Source organism: Xyrauchen texanus, chromosome 3, assembly GCF_025860055.1.
Source record: "Xyrauchen texanus isolate HMW12.3.18 chromosome 3, RBS_HiC_50CHRs, whole genome shotgun sequence".
Lineage (NCBI taxonomy): Eukaryota > Metazoa > Chordata > Actinopteri > Cypriniformes > Catostomidae > Xyrauchen > Xyrauchen texanus.
The window spans coordinates 58126524-58143748 of record NC_068278.1 but is presented as its reverse complement, the minus strand read 5'-3'; the positions used below and the strand labels follow the sequence as shown (position 1 = coordinate 58143748).

General features: G+C 42.1%; 1 protein-coding gene and 1 long non-coding RNA gene across 4 annotated transcripts in view; one reads left to right on the top strand and one right to left on the bottom strand.

The window, feature by feature from the left end:
- Window positions 1-11331, bottom strand: part of LOC127631867 (C-type lectin domain family 10 member A-like) — a 13720-nt gene extending 2389 nt beyond the window's left edge. Inside the window, exons 1-9 of one of the 3 annotated variants that reach the window (XM_052110253.1) lie at window positions 11216-11331; window positions 10839-10928; window positions 7402-7494; window positions 7168-7263; window positions 6910-7017; window positions 6605-6697; window positions 762-821; window positions 524-675; window positions 324-433 (exon numbers count right to left, since the gene is read on the bottom strand). In XM_052110253.1, the coding sequence (XP_051966213.1) occupies window positions 324-433; window positions 524-675; window positions 762-821; window positions 6605-6697; window positions 6910-7017; window positions 7168-7263; window positions 7402-7494; window positions 10839-10928; window positions 11216-11300 (887 nt within the window). In that variant the 5' untranslated portion in view covers window positions 11301-11331. The remainder of the gene's footprint in view (window positions 1-323; window positions 434-523; window positions 676-761; window positions 822-6604; window positions 6698-6909; window positions 7018-7167; window positions 7264-7401; window positions 7495-10838; window positions 10929-11215) is intronic. The other 2 variants (XM_052110262.1, XM_052110271.1) reach the window with 2 other exon arrangements.
- The window catches only part of LOC127632008 (uncharacterized), a 36143-nt gene that overhangs the window by 1276 nt on the left and 17642 nt on the right, over window positions 1-17225 (top strand). The gene's annotated exons all lie outside the window — the stretch shown is intronic.

Here is a 17225-nt window from a genome sequence, read left to right as displayed (position 1 = left end):
ACCATGAATGAAGAGATGTAGGATGCCATTTTGCTACTGATTATATAGGGAAGGGCGAGGCTTCCCTGTTGCACTGGTCAGCAGCTTGTTTGGTGTGATTCAAAAGGGTTTCATGGATGACCACGCAAGAGGTGTGTCCCCATAGTGAGTTGCTGAACGAGTCAACCGAAAGATAACTTCATTTGTGTTCAGCAGAACAAAGAAAGTCATACACATCTGGAATGGCATGAGGGTGAGTAAATAAGAGAATTTTCATTTTTGTGTGAACTACCCCTTTAATAAAACTCTCACCACATGCATAACACACTGTATTTTCAACTCACTCTTTGTTCATGGTGTAAGGAGTGTCATCCGCCCATCTCCACTGCCCTGTGTTCTGATCTGTAAGACCCACCCAGTAGAGATCTGGGATGGTAATATTGGTCACAAATGTCTAGTGGGAGAGATGAAACTGAGAAACTTAGAGAGAGAATAAAATATGAATATTATACAGTAAGTGTGTGTGTTTCAGTCTGTTACACACCCACTCGTTGTCCTCCTCTATTTTGAGTAGTAACGCCCCCTGCTGTTCACAGTAATCACGTGCCATAGACCAGTTCAGTTTATCTCTTGAGAACAAGTAACAGCTGCTGAGATACGAGATCCAGCCAGATTTACAGTTTGACTCGGGCAAGTCTATAAAATAAAGAGAAAGCACATCTGAGATGATCCTTTGTTGTTTGTCATCCAGTCATGCTTTGATACAAGTTAATGTTACATACCTGTTGTTTTGGCACACACCTTCGTTTTCAAGTCATTCAGAGCATTCATGACTCTTCCATCTGATAGAAGAAAACACCAAGACTGAATTATCATAGATGAGACCTTGTATAACCTGCTACTAATAGACAATGTCTCGTGAAATTAATTTCAACCCAATTTTATTCTTTCAGTGATACTGTTACTGTTTGATTTGTGTACTTTCATGAGGGTACAAATTGGTGTTCCATTACTTTTTAAAGCAGTAAAGACACAAATCACATATTTTTAGAGCAAGAACTATAAGACATGTTAGATAAACTATAATATAACTGAACAATTAACCCAGCATGAAAAGTAGCTTGTTTTAAACACATTAAAATCATACAATACAGTCATACAATAATGTCATAATGTTGACAACCTGTTGAGTTGATAAGAAAGTCACTTATTTGAACCATTTTAATTAGCAAGAAAAACAAGCTGTGTACACTGTACAGTATACTGTATTAAACCTCCTAAGAGCTGAGCATGACTGCTGTGTGCATTTTTCATTCCCCATTTTGATTTATAACTACAGTAGTAGCCCCTAAGAAAAAAAAAACAAAAAACTTTTTATTGACAAAATTGTTTTCCTAAAAACTAAGAATATAGAGAGTCTGATTTGTTTTCCATCAAATTGTTAATGTTTCCAGGAGTGTTGACTGTAACATCAGAAATTAGCATGATCAATTCTGATTCCAAGTAATGTCCAGCATCCTCCAATCACTGCCAACCCTGAAATAAAATTATACACTATAAATTCTGAATCGGTGTACTGATTACCATATCTGCCAAACATGTTGAATGGTCCTAACATTTACATTTACATTTATGCATTTGGCAGATGCTTTTATCCAAAGCGACTTACAGTGCACTTATTACAGGGACAATCCCCCCGGAGCAACCTGGAGTTAAGTGTCTTGCTCAAGGACACAATGGTGGTGGCTGTGGGGATCGAACCAGCGACCTTCTGATTAAGAGTTATGTGCCCACTACGCCACCACCACTCCATCACCACAACATCATCTGCAGACTGAAACTGAACTTTTGTCTGGATGCTAGGATTGAAGGAACTTGGCTGCATAGGAAAGCTATAGGAAGCTCCCTTGCTCCCTAATTAGTGAATGACTTAAACTCAAGTGTGCTGTCTGCCTGCACTGGTCTCAGAGCAGTTTGAAATGCATCCCAACCCCATATAAAGTCTCTGATCGCAAAATTTTACAGCTTTTGGATGCATCCATTGATTGTCAATGTGATAATGAACAGTGAATATAGGATAATTAAGGAAAATGAACTTGTGGTCATTGTGTTTAACAGCATGCCGTTTTGCGAAAAATCGATGAAATTAAACAAATGCCATATCGGATGAATCTAGAGATCTCTTCTAACTCTGTGGGGGCGTGGTTGAGCATTTGAGAGAGAGAGAAAGCAGTAAGTGTACACACCTGATGAGAAACCGGCACTAGAAAATTTACTACACCAGGAGAAACCTCCAACGCGACCCGGACACAGCAGCCCCCATGCCTCTGGTCACCCTCATGAAAATGGGGGCAGAAGATGATCCACAGGCATTCCTTGACTTGTTTGAGAGAACTGCAGAGATCTGGAAGTGGCCGCGTGCCCAGTGGGCGGCCAGACTCATTCCACTGCTGTCCGGGGAGGCTCAACTCATGGCACAACATCTCCTGGTGTATGATGATCTGAAGAAGACCAACAAGCAGCGGGTTGGCCACCGCCTTGAACAACACTGGCAACAGTTTCGCTTGATGAAGCTTGATATGCGTGCCCGCATGTTTGCCTTTGCACAACAGCTACGTGATACCCTATGAAAATGGATGCTGGCTGAGGAATTCGTCGATCTGGTGGTGCTGGAGGAGTTTATCTGTCGTCTGCCAAAAGGAACAGCAGAGAGGGTCCAGTGCCATGACCCGGCGTCGCTGGAGGAGGCCATCCAATTGGCTGAGGACCATATGTTGGTGTACCAGAGGGCGGAAGAGCCCTCCCACTCTCTTTCCCCTCACCCCCTCCTCCAACTCTCTCGCTCTTCTCCATCTTACCTTGGCTCCCCAGAAATACGGGAATGCCCCACCGAAACCAGCCCCTGTTCATTGGGTTTTTCCCTGCTGGCGGTGCCCTCTATAACCATTTGTCTCCCCCTGAGGTGGCTGACCCGCTGTCACAGGTGCGGGTGTAACACCTGGGCAGGGCTGCTGGAGTTGCGGGGAACCCAGGCATTTCCAGGACCAATGTCCCGAGATGTGGCTGGGAACATTGGTCTGGGTCCCCAACACTCTGCGGGCTGCCCTCGATCGAGCTGGGGCGTACAGAAAACCGGTGAGTGTCAAAGGGGGGGTACACATCAAGCCTCGGTGGATACTAGCTGTGATCAGACCATTATACACCAGAGTTTGGTTCAAGACGAGGCTTTGGGTACAAGTAAAAGGAAGAGGTGTTTGCATGGGGATATACACAATTATCCTGTAATGTCACTCATCATAAAATTTTGGGGGCAAAAGAATAGAGGCTGCGGTTAGTTCCCGACTAACCCATCCACTTATTTTGGGAACAAATTGGCCAGAATTTAAGCCTCTATTAAAGGGAATATGTGCGGATGGGTCCAGCGAGAACTAGATGTGAGATGTGAGATGTGTGATGTGCGATGCCTTGGCGGGGGAGGCAGTGCCGGGGCGGTCTTCATCAGCTCCACATCAGGATTATGTAAGGTAGGGGGAGGCTTAAGCCCCTCCTGTCCATAGAGGATTTTCCAAAAGGGGACTTGGATGAAAACCTTAGGCATGCCTTTGACCAGGTGAAAGTTATTGATGGTCAACCGCTCCAGCCAAACATCACACTTTCATATCCGTATTTTGCTATTATAATAGAGCTGTTGTATCAAGTGACACAGGATGCTCAGACAAAGGAAGATACAACCCAGTTGTTTGTACCAAAGAGCCGTCGGGAAATGTTATTCCAGGCGGCTTAATATAATCCGATGGCAGGACACTTGAGGCAGGAAAAAACACTGAATGGCCAGGCATTCGATAGGATGTCCGCTGGTGGTGTGCGGCTTGCCGCAAATGTCAATTAGTGAACACACAAGCCACCCCAAAACACCATTACACCCTCTCTACTGCTAAACGATGTTCCTTTTGAGAGAATAGGCATGGACCTCATCGGCCATTAAAACAAACCGCATGCCGGACATCGCTTTGTAATAGTTCTGGAGGCCTATGCAACATGATACCCGGAAGCAGTGCCTCTGAGCAACATTTCAGCATGTAGTGTTGCGGAGGCACTCTTCAGAACTATCTCCCGGGTGGGGATTCTGAAAGAAATCCTCATGGATCAAGGCACTACATTCATGTCACATACACTATGCAAACTATATGAATAGTTTGGTATTAAATTGATTCGCACCAGTGTTTACCACACGCAGACAGATGGGTTGGTGGAACAGTTTAATAAAACCCTGAGAAATATGATTCATAAGTTCAGACACGAGGACGCTAGAAATTGGGACAAGTGGCTCGATCGGTTATTTGTATTTGGTCCCACAAGCCTCCACAGGGTTTTCCCCGTTCGAGCTGCTCTATAGGCATTGGCCACGCGGTGTTCGACATCATGTGAGAAGCTTGGGAGGAGGGACCTTCAAACCGCAAAAATGAAATTCAGTACATTCTTGATCTTAGAGCAAAACTCCACACTTTGGGTCAACTAACACAGGAGAATTTGCTCCAAGCTCAAGAATGCAAAAGCAGACTTTATGACAGGGGCACTCGGCTACAGGAATTTGCACCGGGAGACAAAGTGCTTGTATTACTTCCAACGTCGAGCTCTAAATTACTCGCCAAGTGGCAAGGGCCCTTTAAGGTCACACGGCGAGTGGGAGATTTTACTTATGAGGTAAAATGAACAGATAGAAGTGACACACATCAAATATACCATCTCATCCTCCTGAAATTATATAGGGAGCTGGTCCCTGTGATGTTGGCAATGGTGGTTCCAGAGCGGGTGGAGCTCGGGCTGGAGGTGAACTTAAAAGCCAATCATGTCACCCCAGTCTCTTGTGGGGACCCCCTCTCACTGTCTCAAGTCACAAAGGTTGCCAAGTTTCAAAAATAATTTGCAGACATGTTCTCGCCTCTGCCTGTTCATACAAACCTCATACAGCACCCCATCGAGACTGGGATAGAGGTACACAGCCGACACTACCGACTGTCTGAGTACAAGGAAAAGGCCATTTTGGAAAAATTATATGCAATGCTCAATCCCACAGTGACTGGTCCAGCCCGGTTGTTCTAGTCCTAAGAGCGATGATTCAGTAGGATTCTGTGTGAATTATAGGAAAGTCAATGCGGTGTCTAAATTTGACGCATACCTAATGCCTTGTATTGATGAGTTGCTTGATCAATTGGGCACAGCACACTTTAACTTTACATAGGATTTGACAAAGAGTTCTTGGCAGTTCCCTTAACGCCAATGTCCCATGAAAAAAACGGCCTTCTCCACACGTTTGGCTTACACCAATTCGTGACGCTTTCGTTCCGTTTGTTCGGGGCTCCGGCTGCATTTCAGGGCCTTATGGACCAAGTCCTCATACCGCATTCGGCTTACACCACTGCCTATCTGGATGACATCATTATATACAGTCACAATTGGAGTGGTGGTGGCGGCGTGGTGGACTAAATCACATGACTGTTAATCAGAAGGTGATTCGATCGCTGGTTCGATCCCCACAGCCACCACCATTGTGTCCTTGAGCAAGACACTTAATCCAGGTTGCTCCGGGGGGATTGTTCCTATAATAAGTGCACTGTAAGTCGCTTTGGATAAAAGCGTCTGCCAAATGCATAAATGTAAATGTAATTGGCAGTGGCATTTGCAGCATCTGAGGGCTGTTCTGAGGTTGCTGTGATGGCAAGCCCCAAGAAGTGCGCAATTGGACAGGTTGAAGTACTGTATCTGGGGTTTCACTTGGGTCAGGGGCAGGTGCCTCCCTAAATTGATAAGACCAGATGGCTCCCTGGCCTGAGTCGGGCGGGGGTATGTGAATGTGGGGGCATGGTTGAGCGTTCGTCCAAAGAGAGAGAAAGTGTTAAGGGTACACCTGAGTGCTATAATTTCTTTAATTCCTTTTGTATGAATTATTCTGTGTAAATAAACTCCTGCTTCCTCCTTCCCATATACCAGAAAGTCGTTATAGACTCTAATAGATTTTGATGTAAAAACTTATTGAGGTTTCTTACCAGATGTACTTTTGTTGCTGTTTCTCCCAAAGACAAACTCAGCTGATATTGGCACAGTGTTTGTTTTAACAAAAGACCCAACAAATGTTTTAACCCTTTAATGACAGCACAGATTCTCCTGAACGGTGAAAGATCAGTCTGTTTAAATTAAATACATTTATGCATAGCCTATAGTGAAGGCAAAACGTAATGTACACACATGTGGATGCAGGATCTCAGGAGGTTAAACTGTATTCAGACATGTGACACAGTTTTGGTTGCAACCAGGGTCCCAAAAATGGCCTCATTTAAAATAAATCAGCTCATATATTTGCTTTCACCTCTCGGTGAAGGATAAGTATCTGGATCAGCGCTTATGCTGCTTTGTTCCGCTTTTGGAGCATTTGCTGTTTGATGTGTCTCAAATGCAACAAGAAATGCAAGAAAATGGCAGTGCATAATCAAAGAGAGTTGTCCAACTTTGCAGTCACACCTTAAATTTAGTTGCACCTTCATGACCATAAAATGACCATTTATTAGCCACATGGAGCCCTGTTATTAAGTTCTGTATTGTGTATCGCATGTCAAAATCAACTCACCGGTGCTCTGTAGTTTAGAAGAGAGAGTATTTACAGATGAAGTCAGATCTGACACTGAGCTCTTAACTACACTCAATGAACTGACCACAGACTCTTATTGGAGACAAAAGACAAATACAGCATGTCAACAAGATTACTGTGTTCAGACAGGTAAAATAGCTTTTCTGCATAAGTGTATAGAATTGTATTTAATTGAGAATGATGATTTGTATTATGCATTAACATTCTATAAAACCTGATATATATAGACTTCTATGGATACTTCAGTGATTATTTTGATAAAATATTTAATGTTTCTGTCTTACCGAAGTCACGTTGATTGTTTTGTTGATCAGACTGTAAAGAATTAACAGACGACTTAAAACTGTCCAGCAATCTTTCTGTGTCTGTCAGTTTCTGCTCCTGCTTGCTGACTGTGAAGAAAAAAGTTCGCTTTTTAAAAACGGATCTGTCTGAATCCATAGATGACAAGATTTATGTGCACAATAAATGTAAGAAACCTTTATGTTTGATTGCTAAAGACAATAGCAGAAATGCAGTCTGAGTGAAAAGATGAAACACACCTGCATCGTTCAGTTTGGACGTCAGTGCTGATACTGAATTACTCAAATTGACCATCAAACTCTTCACGTCAGTGTACGACACATCCTGTTGACACTCTTGGGATTTGGAATAAAATACACCAATGAATAACACTCACTTAGAATGATTTGTATTAAAGTAAACAGGGACAATTCTGCTTCTGATGAATTTAACGATATAAAACTGGGATGTTTGATGGTAAAATCTGTTCCTACCTGCGATGTGAGATTCAGATCTGATTGTCATATTGGAATTATGATTGATCATCCAACTTTCCAGCGTGGAAAACTTTCTTTCTAGATTGGAAACTTGAAAACACAAATAATCAAGCAAAAACACTATTACGTTTCCCAGCATTGTGGAGTGTTAATCAGAATCAGATTTATTGCAAAGTATGCTTACATATACAAGGAATTTGTCTTGGTGACAGAAGCTTCCAGAGCACAAACAATACAACAAGACAGATATAATTTGAAAAAATGACTAAAAATAAAAAGCGAATAGAAAATATAAGTATATTTAAGCAATAACACGAGCAAGAGTGCGATATGGCCCTACATCAGCACTGCTGTGATTCGACCGCAGGACGAGTGCTGGGGTTAATCACAGCAGTGCTGATTTAAGGCCATATAGCATGATTGCGAGTGTGATATTGTTTATATACAACAGTTCGATGAACAAGTACATTTTTTAAATTAGGAAAAACTGGTCAAGGATGGTCATAAAAAACGCATTTGTGCATGGAAATACTTTATTACACAACGGATCAGAATCTACCGTTGCTGGTTCAAACCAAAAGATATGTTCAAGCCTTGGTGTCACGATTCCCTTGTTGTCTGCCCCGTGTTTCACTAGTCATTGTCACAAACTACACTTCCCATAGTTCCCTGCCCTCATCACTGCCAGCACTCAGTCATTGTTCTCACCTGTATGTCGTTTAGTCCTCATTACCCCTGTACATTTAAACCCTGTTGTTTCTCCATTCCTGGTCGATCGTTGTTTGTGGATGTCCGATGTAGATGCTTTGCCCTATTCTCCCTGTTCATGTTCCCTTGGTGTTTTCATGTTTTGGTTTCATTTTTCCACTTGTGGTTGTTTCCTTTGTTCCTGTCTTAGGAACACTAATGCACACAACTGGTAATCTGGTAATCAGAAGGTTGGTGGTTCTAATCCCACAGCCACCACCATTGTGTCCTTGAGCAAGGCACTTAACTCCAGGTTGCTCCGGGGGGATTGTCCCTGTAATAATTGCACTGCAAGTCGCTTTGGATAAAAGCATCTGCCAAATGCATAAATGTAAATGTCTTGTTTATTTTCATTTTGTTCAATAAAGAACCCGCATGTAGATCCCCACCTGCCTCACCTACTTACGTAACAGAACGATCGACCATAATGGATCTAGCGGTTCAGCAGGCAAACTATAGACTTCTCTGCCTCAAGCAAGAGGACCGTCCTGTGGAGGACCACATCCGCGATTTCCTCGAGCTGGCAAGTGTCGCGGACTTCCCAGAGTCCTCCCTGGTGGCTTTCTTCAGGGTCAACCTTAACAGTTCACTCAAGGAGCGGTTGCCACCGGCGACGCACAGCTGGACTCTCCTTGAATTCGTGGAGGAGACTCTGCTGACCTGCGGCTCGCCGTTCACTGTGGGCGTTGTTAAGGAGGACCCTGCCTCTCCTCCCACAGTGGTGACCCTCCAGTCATCCATGGCTCATCCTTTCACGCCTGCCCCACCTGTCAGAGAGCCAATCCCCACGCCTGCCTTGGTCAACGAGCCAGCGCTGCCAACTTCGTCCGCGTGGAGGAGGAGGAGAAGAAAGGCTTCCACTCCCCAGCTCACGCCTGCCACGGTCAGCGAGCCTGAGCCAACGCCTGCCACGGTCTGCGAGCCAGAGCCCGCGCCTGCCATGGTCTGCGAGCCTGAGCCAACGCCTGCCACGGTCTGCGAGCCTGAGCCAACGCCTGCCACGGTCTGCGAGCCAGAGCCCGCGCCTGCCATGGTCTGCGAGCCTGAGCCAACGCCTGCCACGGTCTGCGAGCCAGAGCCCGCGCCTGCCATGGTCTGCGAGCCTGAGCCAACGCCTGCCACGGTCTGCGAGCCAGAGCCCGCGCCTGCCATGGTCTGCGAGCCTGAGCCAACGCCTGCCACGGTCTGCGAGCCTGAGCCAACGCCTGCCACGGTCTGCGAGCCAGAGCCCGCGCCTGCCATGGTCTGCGAGTCTGCGCCTGCCACGGTCTGCGAGCCAGAGCCAACGCCTGCCACGGTCTGCGAGCCAGAGCCAACGCCTGCCACGGTCTGCGAGGCAGAGCCAACGCCTTCCACGGTCAGCGAGCCTGAGCCCACGCCAGCCACGGTCAGCGATCCAGCATTGCCAGTCTCGTCCGCCCAGAGGAGGAGGAGAAAAGGAAAGGCTAAAGCTCTCCAGCCTCCGCCTACCAAGGCTCCGTCCCCAGAACCTCCCGTGGCTCTGCCCTCTGTGTCCAACAAACAGGCAGCAGAGTTAGAAAAGTCCTTGTTTGTATGGGTGAGATGATGTAGTTCATCCGTTTTGTTAGGAAGAGAGCGGAGATTTGCTCGATGAATACTCGGCAGCGCTGTTCGAATGCCACACTGTCTGAGCTTGGGAAGCGCTTTTAACTGTAGAATTTTGTATTCTAGAAGTGAAAGGCAAATTTCATGACTGTCTAGTTATATTTTGAAAATGGGGTGACAGAACCTTTATTTGTTGCTTTTTTTTATGTCTTTATGAACACAAACATCTACTGTTATTTCTATCAGAAATAATGTTATATTTTGCATTTTGAATATTGTAGACTTTGGGAAGAAATGTGTGCTCATTCACATAAATGTGATTTTATAGGCTAAATATGCGACCATTCTTACGTCCAAAAATTTCACAAACTGCGTTAAAATGCCGGTGTCCAAGCGTTCATTCAATTTACTTGCATATTCTAACATAACACACACTGTTATTAAAAAAAAAAAGTGTTTACTCATTCTAAATGTTGCAGTAGACTGCCGGTGTGATGGCTCACTTTCTACATCTTAAGCCAGCATGTCCAATTATGAGTATAGTGTTCAATTATTTAAAAAAGATATATATATATATTATAATAATTATTATATATATATATATAAAATAAAAAAGCTGAAATTTTACCAAGATATTATATTAATATTGTAAAGGTTGTAGAAGGCTGCTACTAGATATTATTTACTCTGGGTAAGATTTTTCCAGGATGTGGAATTATACACGTACAGTATTATATTTAGTTATAATAAATAATAATAACAACAACAAAACAACAAGTTAGTTGAATAATTGAATACTGTATTCATATAATTAGATATACATGGAAAATATATTCATTGACAGCAACCGTAACATTTATTAAAAATGTTTTTTTAATTTATATATATATATAGATCAGTGGTTAGAACATGCAAACATGAATGCTTGGAAGCCACCAATGTTTAATGCAGTTTGTGGATTTAAGATGGTCCCTTACACAATTCTTCAATTCTTCAAAGTTTATATGATCTTAGTTTAGAGACTAAACTCTGTATATAATAATGTAAAAATCATTGTGTTTTATGACAAAATTATCTGAAAATATTGCTTTACTGTTGTGTTTAATCCATGGTTGACTTACAAAGGACAAAAATCATAACCGTGAGAAAAACCACGCAGACTGTTCCTAGAAACATGAAGATGCCCGTTTTCTTGTCACATGGACGACCTGCTGAAAAAAGTTGTTTTGTTAATGGTGTATAATAATATTCAATAACAGTTCATTAACAAACATTGCATAGCTCTTACATAGCTTATAACATATGAGTAGTTCATGGACAGTCCAAACGTAAAATTAAAATAAATGAATCAACATTTCATTAAAAAGTAGTGCAAATATGTTAGCTTGACAAATCTTTACAGAATGGTAATTTCCTTCATGAACTAAAAACAAAGTTAGTTTCATTCTTTAAATTTGTTTAAAACTTAATATTTCTTAATATTTTATATCTAGCAAACCTTTCCGAAACATTGTCTTTCGTTCGCATTCCATCTCCATTGTCATTATATCTTCAGAACTTTCCATTTTTTGAAATGCCAACATGGACAATGCCTTGCTTCTCAGCAAGGATGCAAAATAACACCACCCTTAAATAATAACCACCCCTTATGTAATAACTTCCCTTTAATAACATTAGTATTGGAAACTTAATATACAGTATTTTCAGTTCCATATTCCAAAGAATATGCAATGCATCCTAAATATACTTTGCACTTTTGTTGCTTTGGAGAGCATTCCCAATTATCAGTATGAGCCAGTTATAAAATTACCCCACTGGTATTACGGTTGTTGAAATAAATTAACACTGTATGTTCCAAATCTAAATTCTGATTGGATAAGCTGTGTTTGGAGCCTTTGTAATAGGACTATAAATGCACTCCTGTGGTTGCACAATCTATAATAATGCACAAAGTCTCTTCTCTGTTTGACAACCATAAACAGGATAGGATAAATATATTATTATCAGAAGAATTGTTCATTCAGATAATTATCAATGATAATTCAAAGATACTGTGGCCTAGCAATGGGGGCATAACCCCCCATTGAGTCAAACCTGTACATTTAAATTCACAAAATCTATTTAAATGGACAAACCAAATGAGCAAGCACTTTTGCAAATCACTAGATATAAAATGTCAGCAAAATGTTTTTACAGGAACAGTCCCTCTTGAGTAACCTGAGGTCTTACTCAAGGCCACATTGACGAGTTTACAAATTGTAGTTTGTTATATTAGGAGTTATTTAGAAGAGGAACTATATCATAAGATGCACTCGTAAAGAAATAGTGTTGTGTTACACAACACTATTGGCTCAGCGGTTAAGGCTCTGGGTTACTGACCAAGGGTTCAAGCCCCGACACCACTGTTGGGCCCTTGAGCAAGGCCCTTGAACCTATCTGCTCCAGGAGCGCCGTATCATGGCTGACCCTGCACTCTGACCCCAGCTTAGCTGGGATATGTGAAAATAAATAATTTCACCATGTATATGCAGAAATGTGTGTATAATGTGTGACAATTGATCAATTTATTTATTTAATTTATTTTTAAGTATTTCCTGGTTTGGTGTAAGGATGCAACATGATCACATGGGAAGTTGGCTTGTTGCTTCCGAGAGTTGCAGTACCCTCGGATCGGCTACATTATGCGGACTCATTGAGAAGCGCCATCTACTATCAGCCATTTTTGCATCGGCTTTAGTGTTAGGAACTTTCCCCTGTGGCTCAGCTGGAAGTGTGTTGCGTCAGCAGCATTTGCGAAATGTCAGAATAATAGTAGAGAGTATTATTTATTTCAGCTTTTATTTCTTTCATCACATTCCCAGTGGGTCAGAAGTTTACAGACACTTTGTTAGTATTTGGTATCATTGCTTTTAAATGGTTTAACTTGGGGCAAATGTTTTGGGGAGCCTTCCACAAGCTTCTCACAATAAGTTGCTGGAATTTTTTACCATTCCTCCAGACAGAACTGCTGTAACAGTCAGGTGTGTGGGTCTCCTCGCTCGCACAGGCTTTTTCAGTTCTGCCCACATCGGATTGAGGTCAGGGCTTTGTGTTGGCCACTCCAATACCTTGACTTTGTTGTCCTTAAGCCATTTTGCCACAATTTGAGGTGTGCTTGGGTCATTGTCTATTTGGAAGACCCATTTGTGACCGAGCTTTAACATCCTGGCTGAAGTCTTGAGGTGTTGCTCCAATATATCCACATAATTTTCCTTCCTCATGATGCCATCTATTTTGTGAAGTGCACCAGTCCCTCCTGCAGCAAAGCACCCCACAACATGATGATGCCACCCCAATGCTTCACGGTTGGGATGGTGTTCTTCAGCTGGCAAGCCTCACCATTTTTCCTCCAAACTTAACGATGGTCATTATGAACAAAGTTGTATTTTTGTTTCATCAGACCAGAGGACATTTCTCCAGAAATATTTTTGTCACCATGTGCACTTGCAAACTGTAGTCTGGCTTTTTTATGGTGATTTTGGAGCAGCAGCTTCTTCCTTGCTGAGCAGACTTTCAGGTTATGTCGATAGGACTCGTTTTACTGTGGATCTAGATACTTGTCTACCTGTTTCCTCCAGCAGCTTCACAAGGTCCTTTGCTGTTGTTCTGGGATTGATTAGCAGTTTCCGCTCTAAACTATGTTCATCTCTAGGAGACAGAATGCATCTCCTTCCTGAGCGATATGATGGCTGTGTGGACCCATACTTGCTTTCTATTGTTCGTACAGATGAACGTGTTACCTTCAGGCATTTGGAAATTGCACTCAAGGATGAACCAGAATTGTGGAGGTCCACTACTTTTTTTTTTAGGTCTTGTCTGATTTCTTTTGATTTTCCTATGATGAAAAAGCAAAGAGGCACTGAATTTGAAGATAGGCCTTAAATACATCCAAAGGTACACCTCCAATTTTGTACACCTCATATCAGATGCTAATTGGCTAATTGTCCAAAGGTTTGGCATAATTTTCTGGAACTTTCCAAGCTGCTTAAAGGCACAGTTAACTTAGTTTATGTAAACTTCTGATACACTGGAATTGTGATTATAGTCAATTAAAAGGGAAACAATTTGTCTGTAAAACAGTTGTTGGAAAAATTACTTGTCATGCACAAAGTAGACTTGCCAAAACTATAGTTTGCTAATATATTACATCTGTGGAGTGGTTAAAAATGAGTTTTAATGACTTCAACCTAAATGTATATAAATGTCTGACTTAAACTGTATCTGCATCCTGCAACCACTATATGTCTCAGCAGAACAATAATGTGTGTTTTCCAATCTGGCTTGAGTAAACACACTACTTATAACCCAACTGTAGTCGACAACTACAGTCCGGTCTATCTCCTATGTTCCGGTCTAAAACTCTTGAGAGGGTTGTATTCATCCAGTTGTCTGCATTTCTCCCACAGAACCTACTCATCAGACATAAGTATGGCTTCAAAAATGGGCACTCAACAGAGACTGGCCTCTTATCAGTAGCTGAAACCCTGCAACTGGTGAGAGATAACTGCAAATCATCCATCCTCATCCTCCTTGACTTGTCTGCTGCCTTCGACACAGTGAACCACAAGATTTTCCTGTCCACCCAATCTGACCTGGGCATCACAGGAACTGTTCTTGGATGGTAATAGTAATTTCTCACTGGTAGATTGTTCACGGTCTCCTGGAGAGGAGAGGTGTGCAAGACAAACCAGCTGACCACTGGGGTTCCTCAAGGATCAATGCTTGGACCCCTCCTCTTCTCGATATACACATCACTCAGACCGGTCTTTGAGGCACATGGATTTTCCTACCACTGCTACACAGATGATATGCAGCCCTACCTCTCTTTCCAGCCCGATGACCCTACTGTCTCTGCTCCTATCTCTGCCTGTCTCTCGGACATTTCGGCCTGGATGATGGAACGACACCTTCAAATATAAAGCGCTATATAAATAAATGTGATGTGACTTGACATGTAGATATTACATGGTAAATGACCTACTATGCTAAACAATCGTTTTGGAGCAATTTAGAAAGAACATACACTGCATAACTTTTTGTAATAATATGTTTGATATTATGCATATAGGACTAGGTAATCTTTTTAACTATGGGGTACATATTCTATTATTACAGGATACATGGAGGTTTTTGCTATATGATTTTATTTTGAAATTTGTGTTACACCAAATAACTTGTTCTGCTATTCTGTTTGAATGGCATTGCAGTTTATCAAGATGCAATGCAGTGGAAAACAAGATTCTCTTTCCAGCTATTCCCAGGAAATAAAATACAAATATAACATGATGGTATGGAGTGGTCTAAGCCTTTAAACTGGTCATCTGGTAATCAGAAGGACGCTGGTTCGAGCCCCACAGCCACCACCATTGTGTCCTTGAGCAAGGCACTTAACTCCAGGTTGCTCCGGGGGGGATTGTCCCTGTAATAAGTGCTCTGTAAGTCGCTTTGGATAAAAGCGTCTGCTAAATGCATAAATGTACACCACTTGCATCTTACTGCATATATACAGTAGCCTATAATTAATATGTTGATTTGATAGCAAAGTGCATCTGACTTCGTTTGGTCTTCCATGTTTCAAGGCAAGAAAAACTAATTTAATTACTGGCAAATACATCCCCTTGTTTCACAGTTACAGAGCAAGTACAACATCTGCGGGCTGAAATTTAAAGTGGTACTTGCTACCACTTTATTCCCCAAACTTTGAATTCCCGTTCCCTTATACCTAGACACAAGTAATTTATAGGTACACCATTATTACAAAAAGCTCACTGTAAATTCTGTGTACTTGCACTGTAAATTGCGGGCTGTAATCTAAAGCATTACCCAATATCCCTATAAAAACAGTGTACAAACCTGATAGAACTTTGAAAGACACGTGTAGGTCAGCACCTCACTGAAATTCAACATAACATAAAATTGGAGCCGTTTTACAATTCCTGATGTATTTTTAGTACAATCGCTTCTCTCGGATATTGGCAGAACACAAGAGGATATCAGCAACTTTTTGACATACTAAAAAAAGATACAATTCTGTGGGTTATCGCTGCTGTTTGGGGGTGTGCACACGCACGCAAGAGCCAGCTCTTTGACAGTGAAAATAGGCACTTTTCATTAGTTGCATTAATTTGCGTTAACCACGATGCAAATTTTACATCGAATATCATTCCTATATCAGATAAAAAGTGTATTTCCTCTGACTGAAACTCGCATTCTGTACAAAGCGGTGACAGTCTGCATCAGCGTGATGTGACGCTCCTGTTCTGCCTGCTCTGTAAGGGACTCGAACCGGAGTCTCCGGCATGGGAGTCGGGTGCGCTAACATGGAGGCTAAAGGCTACAGCCTCTAGCATCAGTCACTAGTGAATCTCTTGAGGTCAGGAGAGTGAGATTTATACACATTGCACAGCTATCTATCAGCTGGCCAACATTACACTCACCCCCCTAAACCTCACTCCCATCCGGGTCACGGCACCATTGTGACGCTCATGTTCTACCCACTCCATACGTTACGTGAACCGGTGTCTCCGGAATGGGTGCACTAACAAGGAGGCTAAATGCTACAGCCTCTAGCGTCAGTCGCTAGTGCACCTCTTGAAGTCAGGAGAATGAGGTTTATACACATTGCACAGCTATCTACCAGCTGGCCAACGTTACAGTAACATAGCACTTGAAAATATGCTACGGTTGACATTTTTACAGGAATATAATTTTAACTGGTAAATGGATGCGCTAAATCCCAGAGCAGCGCACAATCATTCTGACCAATAAGGGGAGAGTTTGCTTACATGTGATTTTTGACAGTTTTGGTCCATTTTGAAATGTTAACTTGTGAAAGCAAACCTTAGACTAAAAGCCCACAGACTGTTCACTGACTGAAATTGCCCATTTTAAATTGATTGGCTGCCGCTATGCAACATGGTAGTTGGGGTGCAAAGGTTTTTTTAATCAGTCTGCCTGGAAACAAAATTATGGTTTCAAGCACCAGCATGATACAACAAGTGCTTTGATAAAGTACTAATCTCTGGATTTGCCTAAATTTGGCAGGTTTGTGGCATCAAATCTTAAGAGATATGAGTTTTGTAGAAGGCACTCAGCACTAGATATCTTGGAGAAGAACTGTAAGCTCCATCTAGTTTTCAAAGTCCAATCTAGAAAAAAATATTGGTATCGATTACTTTTTAATTTACTACACAGAACCAATGTGAGAATAAAAGGACATCAATGACATTAAACATGGTGTGACGCATTTTAAAGAGTGGATGAGATTTGAGAGCTACTTAGGCTAACTTTAACTTTGGTCGGTTTCTCACAAAATATCGTATGAGCAAACAAATCATACAGACTACTTTTAAAGTGCTAATTTCATTATTTTCTGTATTTATCGATAGCATGCAATAGATACTGTTGACGCAGATAAAGTTGTAATTAACTTCAGATGAAACTACACTGTACATTTAATATTACCAAGT